The sequence below is a fragment of the Carassius auratus genome, linkage group LG28B, assembly GCF_003368295.1.
Source record: "Carassius auratus strain Wakin linkage group LG28B, ASM336829v1, whole genome shotgun sequence".
NCBI lineage: Eukaryota > Metazoa > Chordata > Actinopteri > Cypriniformes > Cyprinidae > Carassius > Carassius auratus.
This window is the reverse complement of record NC_039293.1, coordinates 1,304,782-1,324,117: the sequence shown is the minus strand read 5'-3', so window position 1 is coordinate 1,324,117 and position 19,336 is coordinate 1,304,782. Positions and strand designations below refer to the sequence as shown.

Genomic DNA, 19,336 nt, shown 5'->3' with positions numbered 1-19,336 from the left:
TGAATCAGAATTCAAAACAATTAAGACGTCACCACATTTTTGTAATTTTAACAATTAAAACTTTATTGGAATGATACATGTTGCAAAATATTATTCTGTGTAATTTTAATATTTTTTTTTTTTAAACATAGTCGATGTGTCCTATGGGTATCCGTCAACTTCTCCAGAAGGTAAAATAATTAAGACTGTTAAAGGCAGAGAATATACAGTGTTGTTTCCCGAGAAAGGTACAATAAACTACACCATCACCCATACCCATGGCGGGAGGAAAGAGACTCCTGTTGTTGAAAATACACTTAGAAAATATGCAAAAGTAAATCAAAAGTTTTTATGATTTTTTTTTTAAAGCAAATAGAAGTGTGTAGGAAACTGGATGTGTACAAAGGCAAACTGTATAATGGACTGATGCGTGCACACACACACACACACACACACACATGACTGAAGGATGTGTGACACCCATGTATCTGAAAGGAAGGGACAGGACCCAGACATAGATGGACAACATATGAATACGGCAAAAATGTCACTTTTTTTCATGCTCTGACCAAAAAAAAAAAAAAAAAGGTGCAATGAAAGAAGCATTTGAGCCACAATTTCCCCCAAAAGTCACTGTTTTAAACCGGTGCTGCTTTAAACAGAACCATTCCATGTTACGATCGAGCTCAGAGATGAGGAAAGGAGCTCACGTGAAGCCGAACTGTACATTAAAACTCATCACACCAGTTGAGGATAGTCTTACGTTGCTTCTAGCATCACAAGACCAGCGCAGAAGAGCCTTCTGGGTAATCTAAACATACAGACGCATTCTTTAAACACTGATCGTTTTGTTCTCCAGCTATTCAAACCAAGAGATGGAGCTGTTTCTCCTGTTTGTACAACCATTTCACGACAAAGTCTCCAGAAATGGGGCAAGAAAATGTCCCAGCAAAAGCTAGGCATGCAGGGTGAAAGAATGAGAGAGGAAATCGAAACCTACCATGAAGTTTTGTGAAATATGAACTCCTGCCCTTTTGCTCGTCTATGTTTCTAAAGCAATATCAGCACCTGAATGATCAAAAACTGACCCAATCTGGTGTGTTTTGTAAGTCTGTAAATCTGGCAGAAACATTGACATCACATTTCCTGCGAGGGAAAAGCAGAGTATTTTGAGCTCACACTGCAATTTAAATGGCATCAAAGCCGTTCAGTCTACACGATAGATACTTCTGTTGTTAAAAGAGATGTCTGAAATACCAATTTTAACCTGGAACCAATTCTGTAGTTCGCACACATTCAACAAAATTAAGTTACATTGCTTATCATAACAAACCAAAAATCTGATTTTGAAAACGCACCTAAAGAACAGCCGACCCTTGAAGGACTGAGCAAAGAGAGATGGTGGGCATCTCAGTTTTAAAGGTGAAGCGTGTCAGTTTTGCACCACTAGCAGTAGCAAAAATGTGTTTTTATATATTATGTCCTTTCTGTTACTCAAACTGATAGCAGTTCAGTTTGGCACCTTTACAATCAAATTAAATATTCATTGACGCGAAGCTTTTCAAGCGTAACGAAATAAAATCTCTGCAACACACTACGCATTACTGCACACTGCTGGAAACTAAACACCCACAACGACTTAAATCATACGGGTTTTTGCATTTCGATTGTCTTGCATCCAATAAAGTTACAGAGCAAGATAGAAAGCGCACAAATTTTGATCAGTTCGCCGGACGATATTTCAACAGACCGAATGGAGATTCACTAAATTGGTCGATATCGTAAACGACTGACGTCAACATGAACTACAAGCTTATTTGAAGCAGAAAATGGAGATTGATTGGTGAAGCCTTAGAAAGTTAAAACTTACAGAAAATCGGCTTTATTTTCAAACAACTTTCATGTCCAGAAGATTATTCTTATCATCGGTAAGGGTAAGGACAAATACCAGACTGTTCAATTAAACAAAAGGTTTGGTCACTAGCAGGCGACACGGAAGAAAATTATAATAATAATAATAATACAAACAAAAAAACATCCACCAGGAACCCAGTGTGACCACAGAAACAGTGCTCTCCTTTAACGTTATCCTTTAAAAGCCTCTTTTTAAAAACAAACCAACTGCATTACAAGCGTTTGTGTTTGCGGTTAATTCATTGCATTCCTTCAGTTCTGCTTTTTGTCAGTTTATCTTTATAGAAATATATCTTAGGATCAAAGCCATCTGCGAAACGAGTGAAATAACGGATTTGGAGCTTCAAGTATGCTTTCATGCTACAAATGTGTAATTTAAAGTAGTGTAACGGATTTTCAGTGGCCACTTTCAACCCAAAGCACATTCTATTGGCTTATACATGCACATACCGGCTTTAAATACACTAAATGATCTGGAGAATGACAAATGGATGATGCAAATCAACCATCTTTACACCAAGCGGCTGATTCTGCCTGATCTTAGAGCACTGTAGCCAATTAATATGCGATGACAAATTTGAAGGATGGCGGTGTGATGCTTAAAATCCAAATGAGAAATGGGTGAGATGTCAAACAAAAAGCCAGAAGTCTTGAACGGTGTAAGTGGGTTTGATTTGGTACTGGGTGCCAATAAGTGCACATGACGTAAACATGATGTGACGGGGTGGAGAACTACAGAGCAAGGACACCTTTGCGAATTAAAACAAAACAAAACATTCTCTGGAGAAGCCAATATTCAGTACCAGAAAGTAACCTCTATATCTCTGGAAAAACAAAACAAACAAAAAAAAGAAGTCACAATTATCCCCATGCCAGCCAGTCACAGAGAAGTGACCGAATCTCTGCCCAATGGACCCTGGCTACCAAACAAGAGGGAAAACATGAAAATGGACAAGTAACATGGGACGAAGGATCTGAAAAGGCAACACTGCTGGCGTCTCTCTCTGGACTTTGTTCTTCTTCTCCCTCCATCTGTGTGTGAGGGCTCTACGTTGTTGTTACCGGATAAGGCTCAGTCCATCATCATCATCATCATCACCACCCTGGAAAACGTTTTCTTCTCTCGGTTGCCCCACATCTAACCTCTCTCCATCCCTCTCCTCCGCTGCTGCTTCTAGAATTCAGCAAACTCCTTTCCACATTTCTCTGAGAAAGAGACCCGGATTTCTTCTTCCTCGTAGTCGTCAAAGTTGCTGGTGTCCCCGGGGCCTTTGCACTTAGGGATGAAGGGGGCTTCCACCTGAAGACACGGGTTATTACATTCTGATTAAATATTATGGAGACCATAACATGTACTGATGATGAGCTGTTTACAAATGGGGATGAGTTGAAGACTGGGGAAGTGGAGAGAAGGTTATAAGAGCCCAGTGTGATTGAGGTACCTTCTTCTGGTAGACTGCGATCCAGTCGGTGGTTGCAAACCACTTGTGGCCCTTGATGTCGTTGACGCCGTTCTTGAGGTTACCGAAGCGCTTCGTCAGATCTACCTGCAGCAGGTTCCTCAGCAGGTCCTTCAGGTCAGAGCTGAAATGTGAGGGGAAGCGGACCTAGAGAAAGATTGAGACACGCTGTCACCTATACAAATATATGTCATGTTCCAATACACCAGAAAGTCCAATCATAATTGACACAATGCTGTGACTTGAATATTTAAATGTAAAACCATGTAGAAGACGGCTGATGTTGGATACAATCCACAAAACCAATGAGAGCAGCAGCAGAAGACAGCAAGCTAAAACCTTTAAATGACTTACAGCTAAAATTGTAACTTTATTTCAAAAATTCATATCAGTAAAAAATCTATGAGTTAACTATTGCCTAGTAACATTAAAAACTAAATAATACAAAATAATATTAAAATAATGCAATAAAACAAAAATTAAAATGAATAAATGCAAATGTAAAATATGCTTGGTTATCTAATGCGCACACACACAACGAAAAAATACAAGCCCATAGGTCTGACTCCAGGACAGCATTTTTAGTATTATTTATATACTCAGTTTTGATTAAACTTTTGGAATAACGTTTTTCAGTTTAATTTTTAGTCATTTTGTTATGCGCCTTTGAGATTTTGATTTGGTTTTGTTCTTTTTAAATAATATTTAGGTATTTTTTATATATTTTTTTTAATTTACAGGTAATATAGTTTAGTTTCTCAATGTACAGATTTAATTTAGTTGTCAAGGCAACATTTCTCATCTTAGTTTAAAGTTTTAACTATTTTATTTTATTTATGTTTTAATTGTTTCGGTTAACTATATTCACCCTGCTCTGTGTTACCAAAACCACAAATAAAAACATTAAAAGACACGAGACCTGTTCCAGTATTTATGTTTTGTTTATTATTTTGTAGTATTAATATTTTGAATCAGCTTTTATATATATATATATATATATATATATATATATATATATATATATATATATATATATATATATATATATATATATATATATATGTGTGTGTGTGTGTGTGTGTGTGTGTGTGTGTGTGTGTGTGTGTGTGTGTGTGTGTGTGTGCATCTCAAATGTAAAAATATATTACATTACTTAAGTTTTTTATATTTTTATTTATCTTTATTTTATCTTTATTTTTATTTCAGTTCCAGAAGCAAGTTGTTTTCGATCTAATATTTTAAGTTTATCTCAAGCAATGAAACAACCCCAGTTTAGATAATAACAGCACCACTGACACCACTGCACTATAGGACATCCAGCACCAAATAATGCGCTCACCTTCCCAGAAACAATCTTCTCGTAGATCTGGATGGGTTGATCGGCAAAGAACGGAGGGTAACCAGCAGCCATTTCATAGATCAGCACTCCCAGAGCCCACCAGTCCACTGCTTTATTATAACCCTAAAAGACAGAGCGAGCAGGAGTTACGCTGAAATGGCTTAAACTGCAGTTAGGACAAGTAATGCAGCTTCAGTACTCACTTTACTGAGGATGATTTCTGGCGCCAGGTACTCGGGTGTGCCACACAGTGTCCAGGTCCTGCCCTTTACACGTTTAGCAAAGCCAAAATCTGTTACCTGAGAAAACAGCAAGAATTAATATTGCATGCATTCATTTGTCTTGTAGAGACACCCAAACACAAAGCAGGTATACTCTTTGTAGTAGTGAGAAATTCTTGGAGCTGCTATCATTTCATGAAGTGGTCTGGTTTTAAACCCTGCGTGTTTTACCTGTATGTAGCCCTGCTGGTCTATGAGCAGGTTTTCAGGCTTCAGATCTCGGTAGATAAGATCAAGTGAGTGAAGGTATTCAAAGGTCAGAACTATCTGGGCGGCGTAGAATCGGGCATGAGGCTCACTGCACCGGACAGAGACAGACACACAAGGTAAATGTACAGCGGTCACGGGACCTGCATGCGCAGTAATTACACAAGAATGAGACGACTGAATAGTTTTAGAGGAAACGGGTTCTTCATTTGTGAGGAAGGTTGTACGGACAGCAACAAATGTTTTGAATCTTGTAGAGTTGCTATAAAGTGCCTTCAAAAAGACATTATAAATACATTGGAAATGTTTGGCAAGTGACAATTTGGCCTCAGTGCTCCCCGTCTAAATATCGCACTGCAGCTCACGGAAGTTAGTCAACAGTTACGTAATATTTTTATTGCAAAAATGACTGAAATCACCGTCAGCACGAATGCAGCGCTACTCTAGATTCGACTAATAAGTCTCAAATCTGGTTGTTATTTGGAGTATGAGGTCGTTTCGAAATTGTGTGTCATCATATAGATGATGAGGCACAATTTGAAGTATGACACTAAAAATAATAGAAAAAAACAATAAATAGCTATATATAAAAAATAAAGTCTAATGGTGCATTCACACCAGACGCGAATGAAGTGTTAAGCGTGAGTGATTTACGTTAAGTATATGCAAAGACCTGAATATACATCCTGCAGCGCGATTTGCCGAATGAGGCAGTGCGAATGACGCAATTTGCACAAATTACTTGAATGAATGAATTGAATGACGCGGAACAAATTTAATTTGCGCAAGTCGCGTCTGGTGTGAACGCCCCATAAGAGTAATTTCAGAAGAAAGTTCAAATCATCTAAATGTAAAATCAATAAAGAAACACATATTTCCACAAGTATAATAAGCCTGGTTGGCGTAAGCTCATGCAGCAAGAGCGATATGAAAAACTCACCTAAATCGTCCGATTCTACGTAAGTGAGAGAACATCTCTCCTCCAGGAACATACTCCATTACCATATACAGGTTAGTATTATCCTAAGAACAGAACACACAAATAATGAACAAAAAAACACTGAGATATTCATGAAGGTTTAATCACAAATATAGTAAAACAGTATCGTGAAACATTATTATTACAATAGCTGTTTTCTAATTAAATATATTTTAAAATGTTATCTATTCCTGGGATGCAAAGCTGTATTTAAAGGTAGTAAAGGGAGACGTCGTGGCCTAGTGGTGAGAGAGTCTGCCGAAACCTAGGGTTGTGGCTTCACGTCTTGGGCCGGCAAAATCACGACTGAGGTGCCCTTGAGCAAGGCATCGAACCCCCAACTGCATAAATGGCTGCCCACTGATCCAGGTGTGTGTGTGTTCACTGCTGTGTGTGTGTGCACTTTGGATGGGTTAAATGCAGAGCACGAATTCGGAGTATGGGTCACCATACTTGGCTGAATGTCACTTTCACTTCACTTCACACTTTCAATTTCAGCATCATTACTCCAGTCTTCAGTGTCACATGATCCTTCAGAAATCATTCTAATATGCTGATTTGCTGCCCAAGAAACCTTTCTTATTATTATCAATGTTAAAAACAGCTTAACACTTTTGTGGATAAAGCCGAAAGAAGCCGACGACGACTCTGATGAATGGAAAGTCCAATAAAATTGCATTATGTCTTTACTGTCACTTTTGATCAATTTAAAATGTTCTTGCTGAATAAATATATTAATATCTTTAAAAAAAAATCATCTTACTGACCCTAAAATCATCTAAAGGCTGAAAGACTATTTTGCTGTATCATCTTTGTCCAAAATGTGCAAGTATACACACACACACACACACACACACACACACACACACACACACACACACACACACACAGAGCTTGTACCTTGAACGAGTGCTCCAATCGCACAAGGAACGGGAAGCTGACGGCCTGCAGGATGCGTTTCTCATTCAGCGTGTGTTCTATCTGTTTCAGCTTCACCACCTGAAAGACACGAGGAAATGAGCTCCAACACACAGACACGCAGCTGATTCCTCTGAGAGTGGCTCACCTTCTGTTTGTCGAGGATCTTCATGGCAAAATGCTGGCCTGATTCTTTGTGCTTGACTAGCATGACTCGTCCAAACGAGCCAGTGCCTAGAGTCTTCAACCTCTCGAAATGGTCCAGAGCTGCAGTGTTCTGAGGAACAGAATAAAGTATAAGAAGGAACAGAAGATGAAAATTGTTGGTAAATGCACGTTGTTTTTATTTTTTCAAAGACAAACTTGACTGTTCCTGTATGGTTTATCTGGAGCACAGTCAAACTTACATGACTGAATGTTCACCAACAAGAAGATCAATAGTGTAAGCTATTTACGATTTTCAGACGTGTGATGAAATACACCAAATAAATAATATTCTTTATACATCAAATTGTAATTTTAAGCTCCCTACTAACTGAACAGTAACAGAGACTGGTGTTAAAGAAAAACAAACAGCAGGGAGTTCGTCTTGTGTCCAGAAGGGGGCGCAATGCAACTCATTGCAAATGCTCATTGGTTGGCAATGATTGTATACAGTGTAGAAAATGGTATTAACTGACCTGTGCTGGGTTCTCCCATTTCTTTAGGAAATCTTCTTTGGCTTTAGCAAGAAACTCCTTAACTGAAAACAAAAAAGGCAGAAATAATGTGTTTGTTATTTTTTAGTTATGTGCACAACAGAACAATATTGCACTTCAAGATATGCTAATGTGCTAAAAAAGAAAAAAAAATCTAATGAGATATTGCGGTTAGAATCTGTTAAATGAAAACAGGTAGGACATGTAAATACAGGCATGGCTGCATGGGAGTCAACATCAACCTTTTACAGCCCCTACAACACATTAAAGTCCAGAGTTGCTAGTCTACCCTTATTTATGACAGCAATTTATGACGTTTCATCAGCTGTGCTGCGTATGAGCTGAAGACATGCCTGGGAAGACTGAGAAATACTACCTTTTCCACACGTCACACTGTATGTACACAAAGTGAATCTCCTGAAAACATCCCTTTAACTTCCAAAGCATTTAAATTTGATATTGACCATGCCAACAAATAATCATCTTCCTATCCAATCCCTCTCTATAAAATCCGGTCAAATTCAGGTATTAACTGTTTATATCTACACTTTCAGCATCGTTATGTTGGAAACAATGCAAAAGTGAAAATAGGTTGTTGTCTTGAAGAGACATGCTGGAAGGTTTTGTCCAGATTGGTTTAAATTCCAGGGCAGAGTTAAACTGTATAGATTTAAGTTCCCTACCACAAAACACCACAAATAAACAAACTTAAAACAGTGTTCCCCACAGTTCTGGCCACTTCCGTTTTTCATCATGTTTGTTGTGTGTTCAGAGCCTGTGGCAATCACTCTCACTGGCTGTTCGGGGTAAGGCCTGTTTCTAATTTCCACTGTTGTTAAAACCACATCGACTGAGCTCATGTTATCTAATACTTCCTGAGCCCACCATGACAGAACAAGAGCTCAGACCCAAATCAATATCCACTGACTTTCTCTCACTTCATATTGCTCTCACTCCGTGTGTGTGTGTGTATGTGTGTGTGTGTGTGCGTGCATATGTACATTATGTGAGAAAAGTCAAAGCATCTTAATTTCTGCTTCAGAAAGGCGAGAAAGAATCAAGTCAGAAATCAGCACACCAATGAAGTACTACTCTTCCCCCTTTTTTGTTAATTCTGTGGGAATGTCCAGATTACAGACTCTTCCTCATTCCACACTACCAGCGCTCCCTCTGGGGAAATGCAAGCTGTCACAGCAGCGGAGAAGATCCAACTGTTGTAACTGCTGCGCCCAGAGGAGACACACAAAGAAACGCAGTGCGATTACTGCCATTAAAGACTCTACTGCTGGACACACCCACATGAAGCATTTCCAAAGTGCAATGCTTTTGAATCCAAAGTAGGGTCATTAAACGATCTCTTTCCATGGTGAAAGAGGCAGACACTGTAGAGCGAGGTTAGTGATGCTCAAATCTACTGCCATTATCTCCAATCCGCAGGCTCCGGGCAGAGCCAGAGAAACAGCAAAAGCTTCACCCCACAACTTCCTGTCAATTCCCCTGCCTTATTATCTCTGAGAGAGATTCAGGAGTGTCTCTCTCACAAACCCAGTGGTTGATGGGACTGCACACACTCCAGGGTCATATTCCTACTTTGTTTAGATAATCTGTAGAGGAACTACAGTAGGAGATAGTGGCAGGGGAGAGGACAGTGTCCAAAGTTCACCTAAACCTAATGCTGATCCAACGGGGCTCTATAAAACCTTGCAACAACACGTGTTCGAAACAGATACAAAACAAAGGTCAGGCATCAGCCGCTACGCCGTGCAAACAACCCAAAAGAAAGATCAAAGAATTACAAGAGACTTACGTAAAAATAACCCTGCTGCAATTTCATAAATGGCTCAGGATATGAATGATCCTTGCCTTTGTGTTGACTCCCCTAACAAACGGGTGTCAAGACAACTGGAGGGAAACGACCGATTCCCACACAAAGTTAGCCGTGCCCTTACCGTCCACTAGGAGCGTGGGACCCTCCACTCCTCCTCCACCACTACTACCTCCCCCTCCTCCTCCCTCCACTGATCCTCCTGAAGAGCGAGACTCTCCTGAAGAACGAGATTCCCGCTTCCCACCATGCCTCCTGGAGCTTTTTCGGTCACACATGGGCCCTGCAGCGACTGTTCCTCCTTTCTCCTCTTCCTCACAGCATCAGGCTCATAGCCCTACCCCTACACGTCTGACCCTCACATCCACTTCTGCTAAGAGCTATAGGAGTGCTTCCGACGCTGCTTTTGTCTCCAAGTGTGGCCAATGATTCAGGCTGATGTTCCTGCTCTCCCTCGGTGCCGAATGCCGAACTAAAGCCTTCGCTTTCTGCGGCTCCACTGTGCAGACATCACCCTGGTAAATCAATCCCCCTCATGTTCCGTTTGTATCAATATTTATTCTGTACACAGTGCCATTCCACTCACCCTAAAGTGGAACACACAGGCCTAAAACGCAAGCACATACACAAACATGCGCACTGCATTGATCCAAATAGGGACTTGGTCGCTTAGAGGAGGGGCAAACCTATAACAGCAGTGTCATATCTAATGAGAAACATGGACAATAAACAGATAGGTGTAGCAACCTGAAAGCAGCAAAGAAATGGTAAACAGTTTTTAAAAGTGGAGAAATTAGGGTGTAAAGTGCCTGGAAAAAGTCGTTGGAAAGGGTACTGCATAAAGTGGTCCCTCTAACCCTGAAAATGTCCTCTAGTGGACAGAGTCAACAATTGATTAGTCAGATCAATCAGCGTGGCCCTCAGCTGCTGTTGCTCACTCTGACGCACACCAAAGGGGGTCGGCTAGTGGGGCAATGACATCAAAAGCCCCACTGGTTCACAAAAACACACAAACATATCTGAGAGCAGCACCCATTTGCACACAGTGCAGCCCCAGGCCTGGCATTTCAGCCTCTTTCAGGGAATAAATGCAGTGACGGAGTGAGAGTAAGGCAGAGACACAGGAAGAGTCAGGGACAGATGGATTTAAAGACTGACCCAGACCCAGCCACCCAGGCCAGGTGGAGACTCAAGGAACACAGTGACACCTTTGGTAAGTCTCTCCCTCCTCCATGACCTCATTTCTTGAACTATAGGTGCTGCTCTAGTCTAGGTATAATCTCCTTCAGCTCTCAGATACTGGGCAAGCTTCCACGGGCTGACTTTATGGATACAGTGTTGGTAAAGGTGCAGTTTTTAAGCAAATGTTCATGTGGCCTGGTGGGAACTTTAAAGACGAGACTTTAAAGAAAAAATCCAGGAGAGTTGACAAAAGAGGACTGATTTTACAGATGAAGATGAAGACACCGCCTGTAAAACACGGTCAAAATACAAATCAAATGCTTGTAGAGCAATCGGCAAATATTCAAAGAGTCTGGAGTCTGACCCTAGTCATCTCAAAGCGTGAATAAGCGCTGCATGAACGGATAATGCCGTTAGCATTAGTTCATAATTGAGACTGGCAGGAACAGCAGAACACTGGGACCCCAAAAAAGCGGGACACACTGACAGGTTTCCCAGGAGACAGACAGTCAGCTTCCCTGGAACTCCTGTATGACGCAGCCAACGCCAGGCAACAGCACAAACATTAAAAGATGAATAAAAAGGGCTTTGTACCCAGGATCTGTGTCTCGGCAGTCCCACATCAATCCATAAAACACAACAAGAGGTGCTAATCTAAACTAGATCGCCATATCACCCATATACTTACAACAGTTTCTATTAAATCCAAATCTCTTTTTGATCCCATTAGGAAAAACATCTATAAATTGTGTTCAGCCAATGAGTAATATTAACATTCAGAGAGCAAGATAATCAAAACAATGACATTTAATGGAAATTAAAGCAGAATTCTAAACTAAACACTCACTTGACAAGACTGACTTGACAAGACTTATCTAGCCTGGTGGATATATTATCCATAATCAAAGGTGAGGTATTCAAAAGGATAATTGGTTGATCGCACACACTCATTTTGGAGTCAGGCCAACACTTCCCTATATATCAGATGGAGAGGTAAAACCTTTAGACATGCAGGTTTCTCCACCCCCTTTGCTAAGCTCCACCTTCAACAGTTATGTCCAAACACTCACTGTGCCAGCAGCCTTAACCCACATAATGCCTCAGGTCGGTCACTCACTCACTCCAGCAAGAGGCCTCGGACTCATCCTGGGACTGGTAGTGGCCGCCCTTCCCACCGCTAGAGTCTCCGAGACAGGGACTGGCCCGCTGGAACAGCCTTTCTGCCAATCTTTGCAGCGCTGACATGCTAGAGAGCCGTGAAAATAAGCGTGGCGTAGAGGTTTCCAACTTTGAACGGTTGCGTTTCCAAACTCTTTTTACGAAAACAGGAGTTAAGGTAACTTCTTGCACGAGACTGTTCTATTTTGACCTCTCTGAAGATTCGGAACTCAGGGCAGGCGGGGCTGAACCTTCTCCGTTTCCTTGCCTTCCTGTGCCGGGCTTACACACACCCCGTTTCCTCCCGTGGGCTTCCTTGAACAGTCAGGGACTGCTGTTTCCACCACTGCCCGCCTTGAGGTCAACCCTTACTGTTGTATCTTGATCTGATCCACAGCATTATCTGCCACGTCGTCCTCTCTTGTTCGTGCACATGATAAAATATGTTCCTCCCCAGCGCGTGGCCCCGGATACCATCCAGCACCTGTCTCTGGGGATCAGGGCGATCCACCGGCGATAGAGCAGATATGGATGTGAAGCATAGCATGAATAAAGCCCCTCATTCCGACCAGAGGAGGGTGCGCTAAAACCCACCGCAAATTTTTTTTGCAACTGAATGTATCGAGCATATTCAAATGACATGCAGTCACATGCAAATAGAAATCCACTCTTCACACATAGATTCTAGCAGCAGCATGCCACTGAGATCCATTTCACACATATCTGTTTCACCGACACCAACTACGCCTTATGCAAGCTGGGCTCAAGAGGGGCCTTGAAAGGTTTTTGACTTAGGAACAAACTGTGCATCACATTTATTGCAGAGAACCTGTATACTTTGCAGATGAAAAATAACATGCACTTTGAACTTTTTTCCAACATCATTTATGTTTAAGCTGTGTAAGAATTTGAATAATTCACTGAAAAGATAAAGACAACAAAAAATACATTGTCATTTTTAAACCAGTTTGCCCCCCCCCCCCCATTATAGTTTTTCATCAGGATGATGAATCACCGTTTAGCTTTTTAGCAGTCCATTAAAATATGCATAACAAATTAGGGTTGTGACTAGGGATGTAAAGATTCACTCAACTTGCGATTCGGTGTTTAGATTTCACAAGATTAGTGTTTTTTTTTTTTTTTTTACAATATAATATTTAAGACACATTATTAATGTGTCATTTTATTTTTGCTTGGACAGAATGCTGTACATTTCTTTGTGAAATTTAAATATAACTATAATAATAAACCAATATAGCACTTGCATATTATTGCTCTTTTGTTGGTTTTGATTGCTTCTATTGTCCTCTTTTGATGCTTTGGATAAAAGTGTCTGATAATTTACAATTTGAATAGAATGTGAATGTAAATAAAACAAAATTAAAATTTTAAAACAAGACCCAAATCAAACGAATAACACAAAATAAATCTCTTGATTCAATTCCATTCAAATACACCAGAGCTACCGATTGCTACTATGTTTTATTCGGGAATTTAATCCTGAGTTTCAAGAAATCTGGTAATGTCCCGTGGGAGAGAATGTAGACCTCCCCTTGCAAATATTGCAAAAAAATAAAAAAATAAAATAAAAATAAAAATGTGGTGATGACCTCAGCAATGCTTTCGGCATCTCATTACCATGGTAATGCATTTTCAAAAGTAGTCCCTCAATTAATATGATTTCATAAAAACAAACTGTTATTTTAAAGTTTTCAATCAAGTAAATTATATCCCACTAAATGACACCACTCCAATTAAGCTCCTTAAATAAGATTCCTATTCATAATTGTTTCACATTCTGCTATGCACTAATACTTTCCAACACTTCAACTGCTTTGGCTGGGGTGGTTTTATGGAAACTTTCATCCAGATTTTTATTTAATAGGGGTGTGGGGTTCTATGATATATAGCCATGTCATATTTTTATATGGATGGGACGATACATCGATTCGTGGATTGATTCCGCAACTTTCTGAATGCATCACAATACTTTCTGGTATCAATTCTGAGCTTAGTTTTTAAGTAATATTTTGGACAAAACAACAGAGAAAAACTAGTATCATAAAACAAAATTCTAAATAAATTATGACTGAACGAAGAACGTTTGATCCCACTGAATACCTATGACATCAGAAGAATTTTATATCGAGGCTGCAAAACAACTAAACTCTGTTGTGTCTAACAAGCACTTCTAAGTAAGTTCTACCTTGCTTAACGCTGTATGTTCTATTTACTTCATGCCATCCAATCGTCTTCATATGAGGACAGTACTGTGTCAGTACCGTGGTAAACGGCATTACAGTAAAGTCACTACCAAGTGAAACTTTTCTGCTGCCGCACTTTGTACAATTTTTTTTTTTTTTTTAACGCCACCCATCCCTTGCAGGCAAAAATTGTTTATAAAATGAAGGACTATCCTAGTCATCGGATGCTGAGATTCAAAACTTCAAGAAACCAGAAGCAAAGCAAACTTTTGCAACAGGAAAAGAGAGAAAGCAAAGAGATTGCATCGCCTGAAGATGCAGACAGGAGGCCACACACAAAGTGGTCTTGTTCATAACAGTGGTCATCACATGATGTTCAAGAGACTGCTCAGCATCAACACTCCAGGCTGGCTGGATCACACAGGCTGCATCATATGACTCCGCCTCCATGACTTTACCAGCCTGCACCTCCTCCTCCCAATGTTCACATCGGTTCCCAAGTGCTCTCTGAAGACTCATGGCAGGCCTGTGTTTATGTTTCGGGTCCTCTTCACTCACATCCCCCTCATAAATACAGTTATTGCTGGTTTGACCTTTGGGGTCAGAGATTCCTTTCTCATGAAACCCACTGTGGCTCCTCTTTTCAGCTGTTCCTGGAACATGCTTCCATTTATGATATGTAATCGTTGTGCTATAGAGGCTCAAATGGGCGAGGACACCAGGCTAATTAGCTTAGAGATAAATTCGATTTATTGAGGGACAGAATAAACTGATATCTAAGAAGAGAACTGCACCTATGAAGACTGCCTGTGACTTTATTATAGTTTAACAGCAGTTCATTGTTTCAACTGCCAAATTAGCAAACACTTAGTTTGAGAGCTACAGTTCTAAATCTTACAGCTATTGTTCTCTAACAATAATAGTGACAGGAGATAGCCAGAAGGGCTGGGTGGTATATCGATTTTACACTATATATCAATATTTTCTTTATAAGCTATTCGAAATGAGGCAATACTGTTTATATCAATATACAGTAGTTTAATAATAATGTGACAAGCTTCATATTAAGGGCTTTAAAAACTGGTAAGACATATCGTTTTGCGTACCATCTGTAAATGTTAGAAAGCCATGGAAATATTTAGCATGAGCCTTCTGCTTTGGGATTCTCTGCTAAACTTCACAGACTTCAGTGAATGAGCGCCGCCTCGCACATGCGCTGAAATATTTGTAGTTGGACAATAAATGTGACATGTAGAATTTTAAACTTACAAGTAAGTCTATTTTTATGATCGCACTGACTGTAAAGTGACTGTAATGTGGTAATGGACAAATGGACTGATAATCAAATTATCCTAACACATTTTTTTATTTTTAGTTTAGTGAACTTACCTTCTGTTTTAAAAGCCTTATTATTTTTTTTAGATTGCAATGTTATAATGTTAGAATAAAATGTACTTTGAAACACATAGTATAAAGGCTTACATGGTTACAATCACTTTATTTATTTTCATAGCCTTTAATATGTACCGTTTTGTTGGATAAAATTTGGCGGTAAGTGAAATATATATTAAATACAGATTTTTTTTTTTTTTTTAATACAAAAACAAAAAAAGAATAACATATGGACTTGCAAAGACTAAGGGATCCAGTATTAAAATGAAAAGTTCTTTGTTGGCATCTATGGCTCCATGAAGAATGTTCCATTGGTTCCATTGAACCTTTACACTTCGTGGAAGTGGAAAGAGGTTCTAAGGTGTTCTTTACACTAAAGGGCCTTTCGCACTGCTTTAGAACTATAATTGATCAAATTTAATTGAACTATAAAAAATAAGTTTAGAAAAAATAAAACTGAATAAAAAAAGCAATAAAGAACAAATCAAAACAGAAAAAAAATCCTTCAGCTTTGCTGCGCCCCTCAGTTTGGGAACCACTGCTTTATTATTTTAAATGGATACATTAATCATGTTTATTATATATACTTTTTTATTAAAGTGGAAATCAGTTTACCGAATAAGAAACATGACCGAATGCTTCACTTCCACTTTAAAGGGATATGTGTTGCTTATTTTTATTTATACTATTTAAATTTTTGTGCAATTACAATTACAAAAAAAACCTTCTGCAGTGTTTACATAATGTTTATTACTGCAAAGAATTAATTCAAATAGAGGTTTAATTTCATGACGTTGACTTCAAAATGCACCTAAATTTTTAGCATTTTGTTTTTCTCTATACATTTCATCATTGAGGATTTCTTTTTTTTTTTAAAGTCTAAAAATTTCATCTCTCGTGTCTCCTTCTCGTGAACCCAGTCTCGTGTCGTGTCTCATCTCGTCTCGAGGGACAAGCGTCTCGTCACACCCCTACTACTTACGTCACGGTAGTACCAGTTGTGCTGGTTAGACCCAGATCCGGAGTAGGACCTAATTTGGTTCTCGAAAAAAAGGCAGTCCGGTACTAAAAATCGCACCCAGTTCCTGCGTGGCGAAAATATTCTAGCTTGGCACTATAATGTGACATGAAAAACCAAAGGCAGTCAGCATAACTGATGTTGAACCTAGCACAATGTCTTCATGTGGCATACACGAATATATGCCCCTGTGCAACAACAAATGAGATCTGAGATCTGCAATAGAGCTGAAGATTATCAGTAAATAAAGAATCCTCCAAGACTTATGGACTAGATCCATAGTGCTTTTTGATAACGGTGGAGATTAACAGCCCTAGGTGTCCATTCTCTGTATGGAGCAGCTCTGACATAATTCAACATTCATTAAGAAAGGAAATGCATACAGATTTTGATGACTTGAGGCCTACGTCTAAATTTGTTTTCCTGCATTAACAGACACAGAATGAATGCAAAATTATTGCAAGAGGCTGGAGAGATTCACCAAAACTTCCTGACAATCTCATGTTTACACACTAGAATCCTTGAAAATGCTTCCCTAGACCCACTCACAAGCCATTTCTCATGCAGAAAACACAAACCAATTTTCATATTTTTGCACCGTTGCATCAAGCACGCTTAACTGAGTGAATTTTTAGAAAAGCAATAATATCTTCTAAATCTAGGAGGTATTGATGTTTTTTAAGAGGTCATTAACTGGTTATTACTAGTTGCAGTAAATATAGCAAAACTTAAATTTTGATCCTTAATATGCATACCCAAGAACTTCTTTGGACATCTTTAAAGGCCATTTTCTCAATATTTTCACATTTATTGCAACCTCTAATTCCAGATTCTCAGGTAGTTGTATCTCAGCCAATATTCTCCTATATGAAATCTTATTCAGCTTAAAGATGATGTATAAATCTGTCAACTAACATCTCATAGCAGTCAGTGAAAGTGATTTAACAGGGCAGGCCTTTATTAGAAGATCATATAGGATCCAGAGATATTTAAAGGAAAATTAATATATACACAATTACACATCGCATTGTTAACAACATCTTAGGATTTTCCTCCAGTGGAGCACAGAAAGACGTTATGAGGAGACAGCCTCAGTCACTATATCTGTAAATATTCTGAAAGTTAATAAATGTGACACTGTCATCTTCCTTTGAGCTCCACAGAAGAAAGTGAAACAGGTTAACAAGGACATGGGTACGAGTAAATAAATAGCGGTTTTGCCATTTTTGGGGTGAACTAACGTTATACCTTTTAACCTTTATACATTTAACTATGACTTCAGACCATGCAGGTCATTCATTCAGTGGAAATGACTGGATGAGGAGCTGCTTCACTGTACATCGAAGCCCAGCCGGAGAGAAGTAAACACACGAGCACTCACCGCTCTCCATCTCGTTGCCCTTGTTCTTGGCGGTGGGCGCGTTGCCCATGATTGCAGGCCAGGTACAACAGATCTAAATCGACTTTTTTTGACGCCAACTGTCTTCAGACTCCGTCTCCTTACTGATCATACGATGTCTGCGTCCGTTGCACTAGCTATGTCCGATCATAACTCGCTGGATCACAGTAACGTTACGCTGTCAGATCAAATGAATTCTGGAGGTTGATAGAAGCTGGTTAGTTGGTTAGCTAGCTAGCGAGCGCTAGCTGCTAGCTAACAGTAGCTGTCTGGTTGCAGAGCTTCGGTTTCGGTAACGTCTCTCAGCTCTCCTGGGTCGGGTCCGCTGAAATAACACCAAGAGCCCGTCTTCTTCTCCTTCTCTCGCTCCTCTTCCTCGCTCTGCTAACCCTGAGCGAGGCCCTCGACTTTCCTCTCGAGCGCCACGAGCACTTGTTTTCAACCGTCCGCGCGCGGGTCCAGTCGCAGCACGCCGACTTCGCTGCACCTTTTCGATAGCCTGGTCGTTTGCTTGTTTGTGTTGATGAAGCGATCCGGTCGTGTGCACTATGTAGCTCGCATAATTCGACAGTCAGAGCCCTTCCATTAATCCTCAATCCACAGCTACAGGGAACTCCTGCTTCGGCGAGAGCTACGCGGTGTCCATTGGCCGTTACGCTTGTGACGCGCTAGCAGAGCGCGCAGCTGATTGGACAAGACCTCAGCAATCCAACGAAGGGAGAGCGACGATAGGCCAAACGCTGTCAAACTGCAGGATTTTAATCCCACCCCCGCAAACTGACAAATAACGTCATCTATGTTCATTTCATTAAGAGTTTTCTGTTCGCGTTCAGTCTGTGTAAACGGGCGCGGTGTTTTGCTTTCTCAATACAGAATCGGTTTCATTCATAATCCTTTGGTGATCCTCCGCGGTGTGTTTCTTAGCGAAATGGCCGCGCGGACCCCTCCCGCTGGACTAATCCGTGATAGGCTGTGTGACGTCAAGACGGTCTATTTTTAGAATGTTGGTCAGAATTTGAAAACGCGAACACCCGACGTCTTCAGAATATTAACACGAGGACTGTCTTCTGCAAAACAACCACGCTGAGGTCATATACACAGGTATATGCATTGCATTTGGCCAACTAACGTTAATGCACTTGCTTGGTTACAACGAACGGATTTATTCGTGCAAATCATGTATGAACAGGTTGCGTGCTTTACGGTGCATTTCAACCGCAAATGCATTAATGCCGTTCAAGAACATAAAGAGGAGCAAATCCACCATTTGACACTGATGCTAATAAAAAACCTAAAAGACTGCTTTGAGGTCTGGTCACAGATGCTGCAATAGTCCACGTTTCCAAGCAACAAGCGGCTTGTGTCACTCCAAACATGGTGAAC

General features: G+C 40.1%; 1 protein-coding gene across 3 annotated transcripts; it reads right to left on the bottom strand.

The window, feature by feature from the left end:
• Positions 1-42: 42 nt before the first annotated feature.
• On the bottom strand, positions 43-18,890 carry LOC113067676 (cAMP-dependent protein kinase catalytic subunit alpha). Of its 3 annotated transcripts, none has more exons than XM_026240069.1 (10): positions 17,936-18,890; positions 7,758-7,819; positions 7,226-7,354; positions 7,060-7,158; positions 6,121-6,203; positions 5,145-5,271; positions 4,896-4,991; positions 4,693-4,815; positions 3,336-3,500; positions 43-3,193 (listed from the first exon to the last, which is right to left on the bottom strand). In XM_026240069.1, the coding sequence occupies exons 1-10, from the start codon at positions 17,982-17,984 to the stop codon at positions 3,068-3,070; spliced, it is 1,059 nt and encodes a 352-aa protein (XP_026095854.1). In that variant the 5' UTR covers positions 17,985-18,890; the 3' UTR covers positions 43-3,067. The 3 variants fall into 3 exon arrangements, with proteins under 3 accessions (XP_026095854.1, XP_026095855.1, XP_026095853.1); XM_026240070.1 differs by lacking the exon at positions 17,936-18,890 and adding an exon at positions 11,904-12,506; XM_026240068.1 differs by lacking the exon at positions 17,936-18,890 and adding an exon at positions 9,725-10,081.
• Positions 18,891-19,336: the final 446 nt, after the last annotated feature.

What these genes read in the sequence shown, in the direction of transcription:
- LOC113067676 (XM_026240068.1), bottom strand. Translation starts at nt 9,878, where the DNA reads ATGTGTGACCGAAAAAGCTCCAGGAGGCATGGTGGGAAGCGGGAATCT. An exon ending in AGATCCTCGACAAACAGAAG is followed by an intron (nt 7,159 to 7,225) that starts GTGAGCCACTCT and finishes CGTGTCTTTCAG; the next exon opens with GTGGTGAAGCTGAAACAGAT. An exon ending in CAGAAATCATCCTCAGTAAA is followed by an intron (nt 4,816 to 4,895) that starts GTGAGTACTGAA and finishes TCTGTCTTTTAG; the next exon opens with GGTTATAATAAAGCAGTGGA.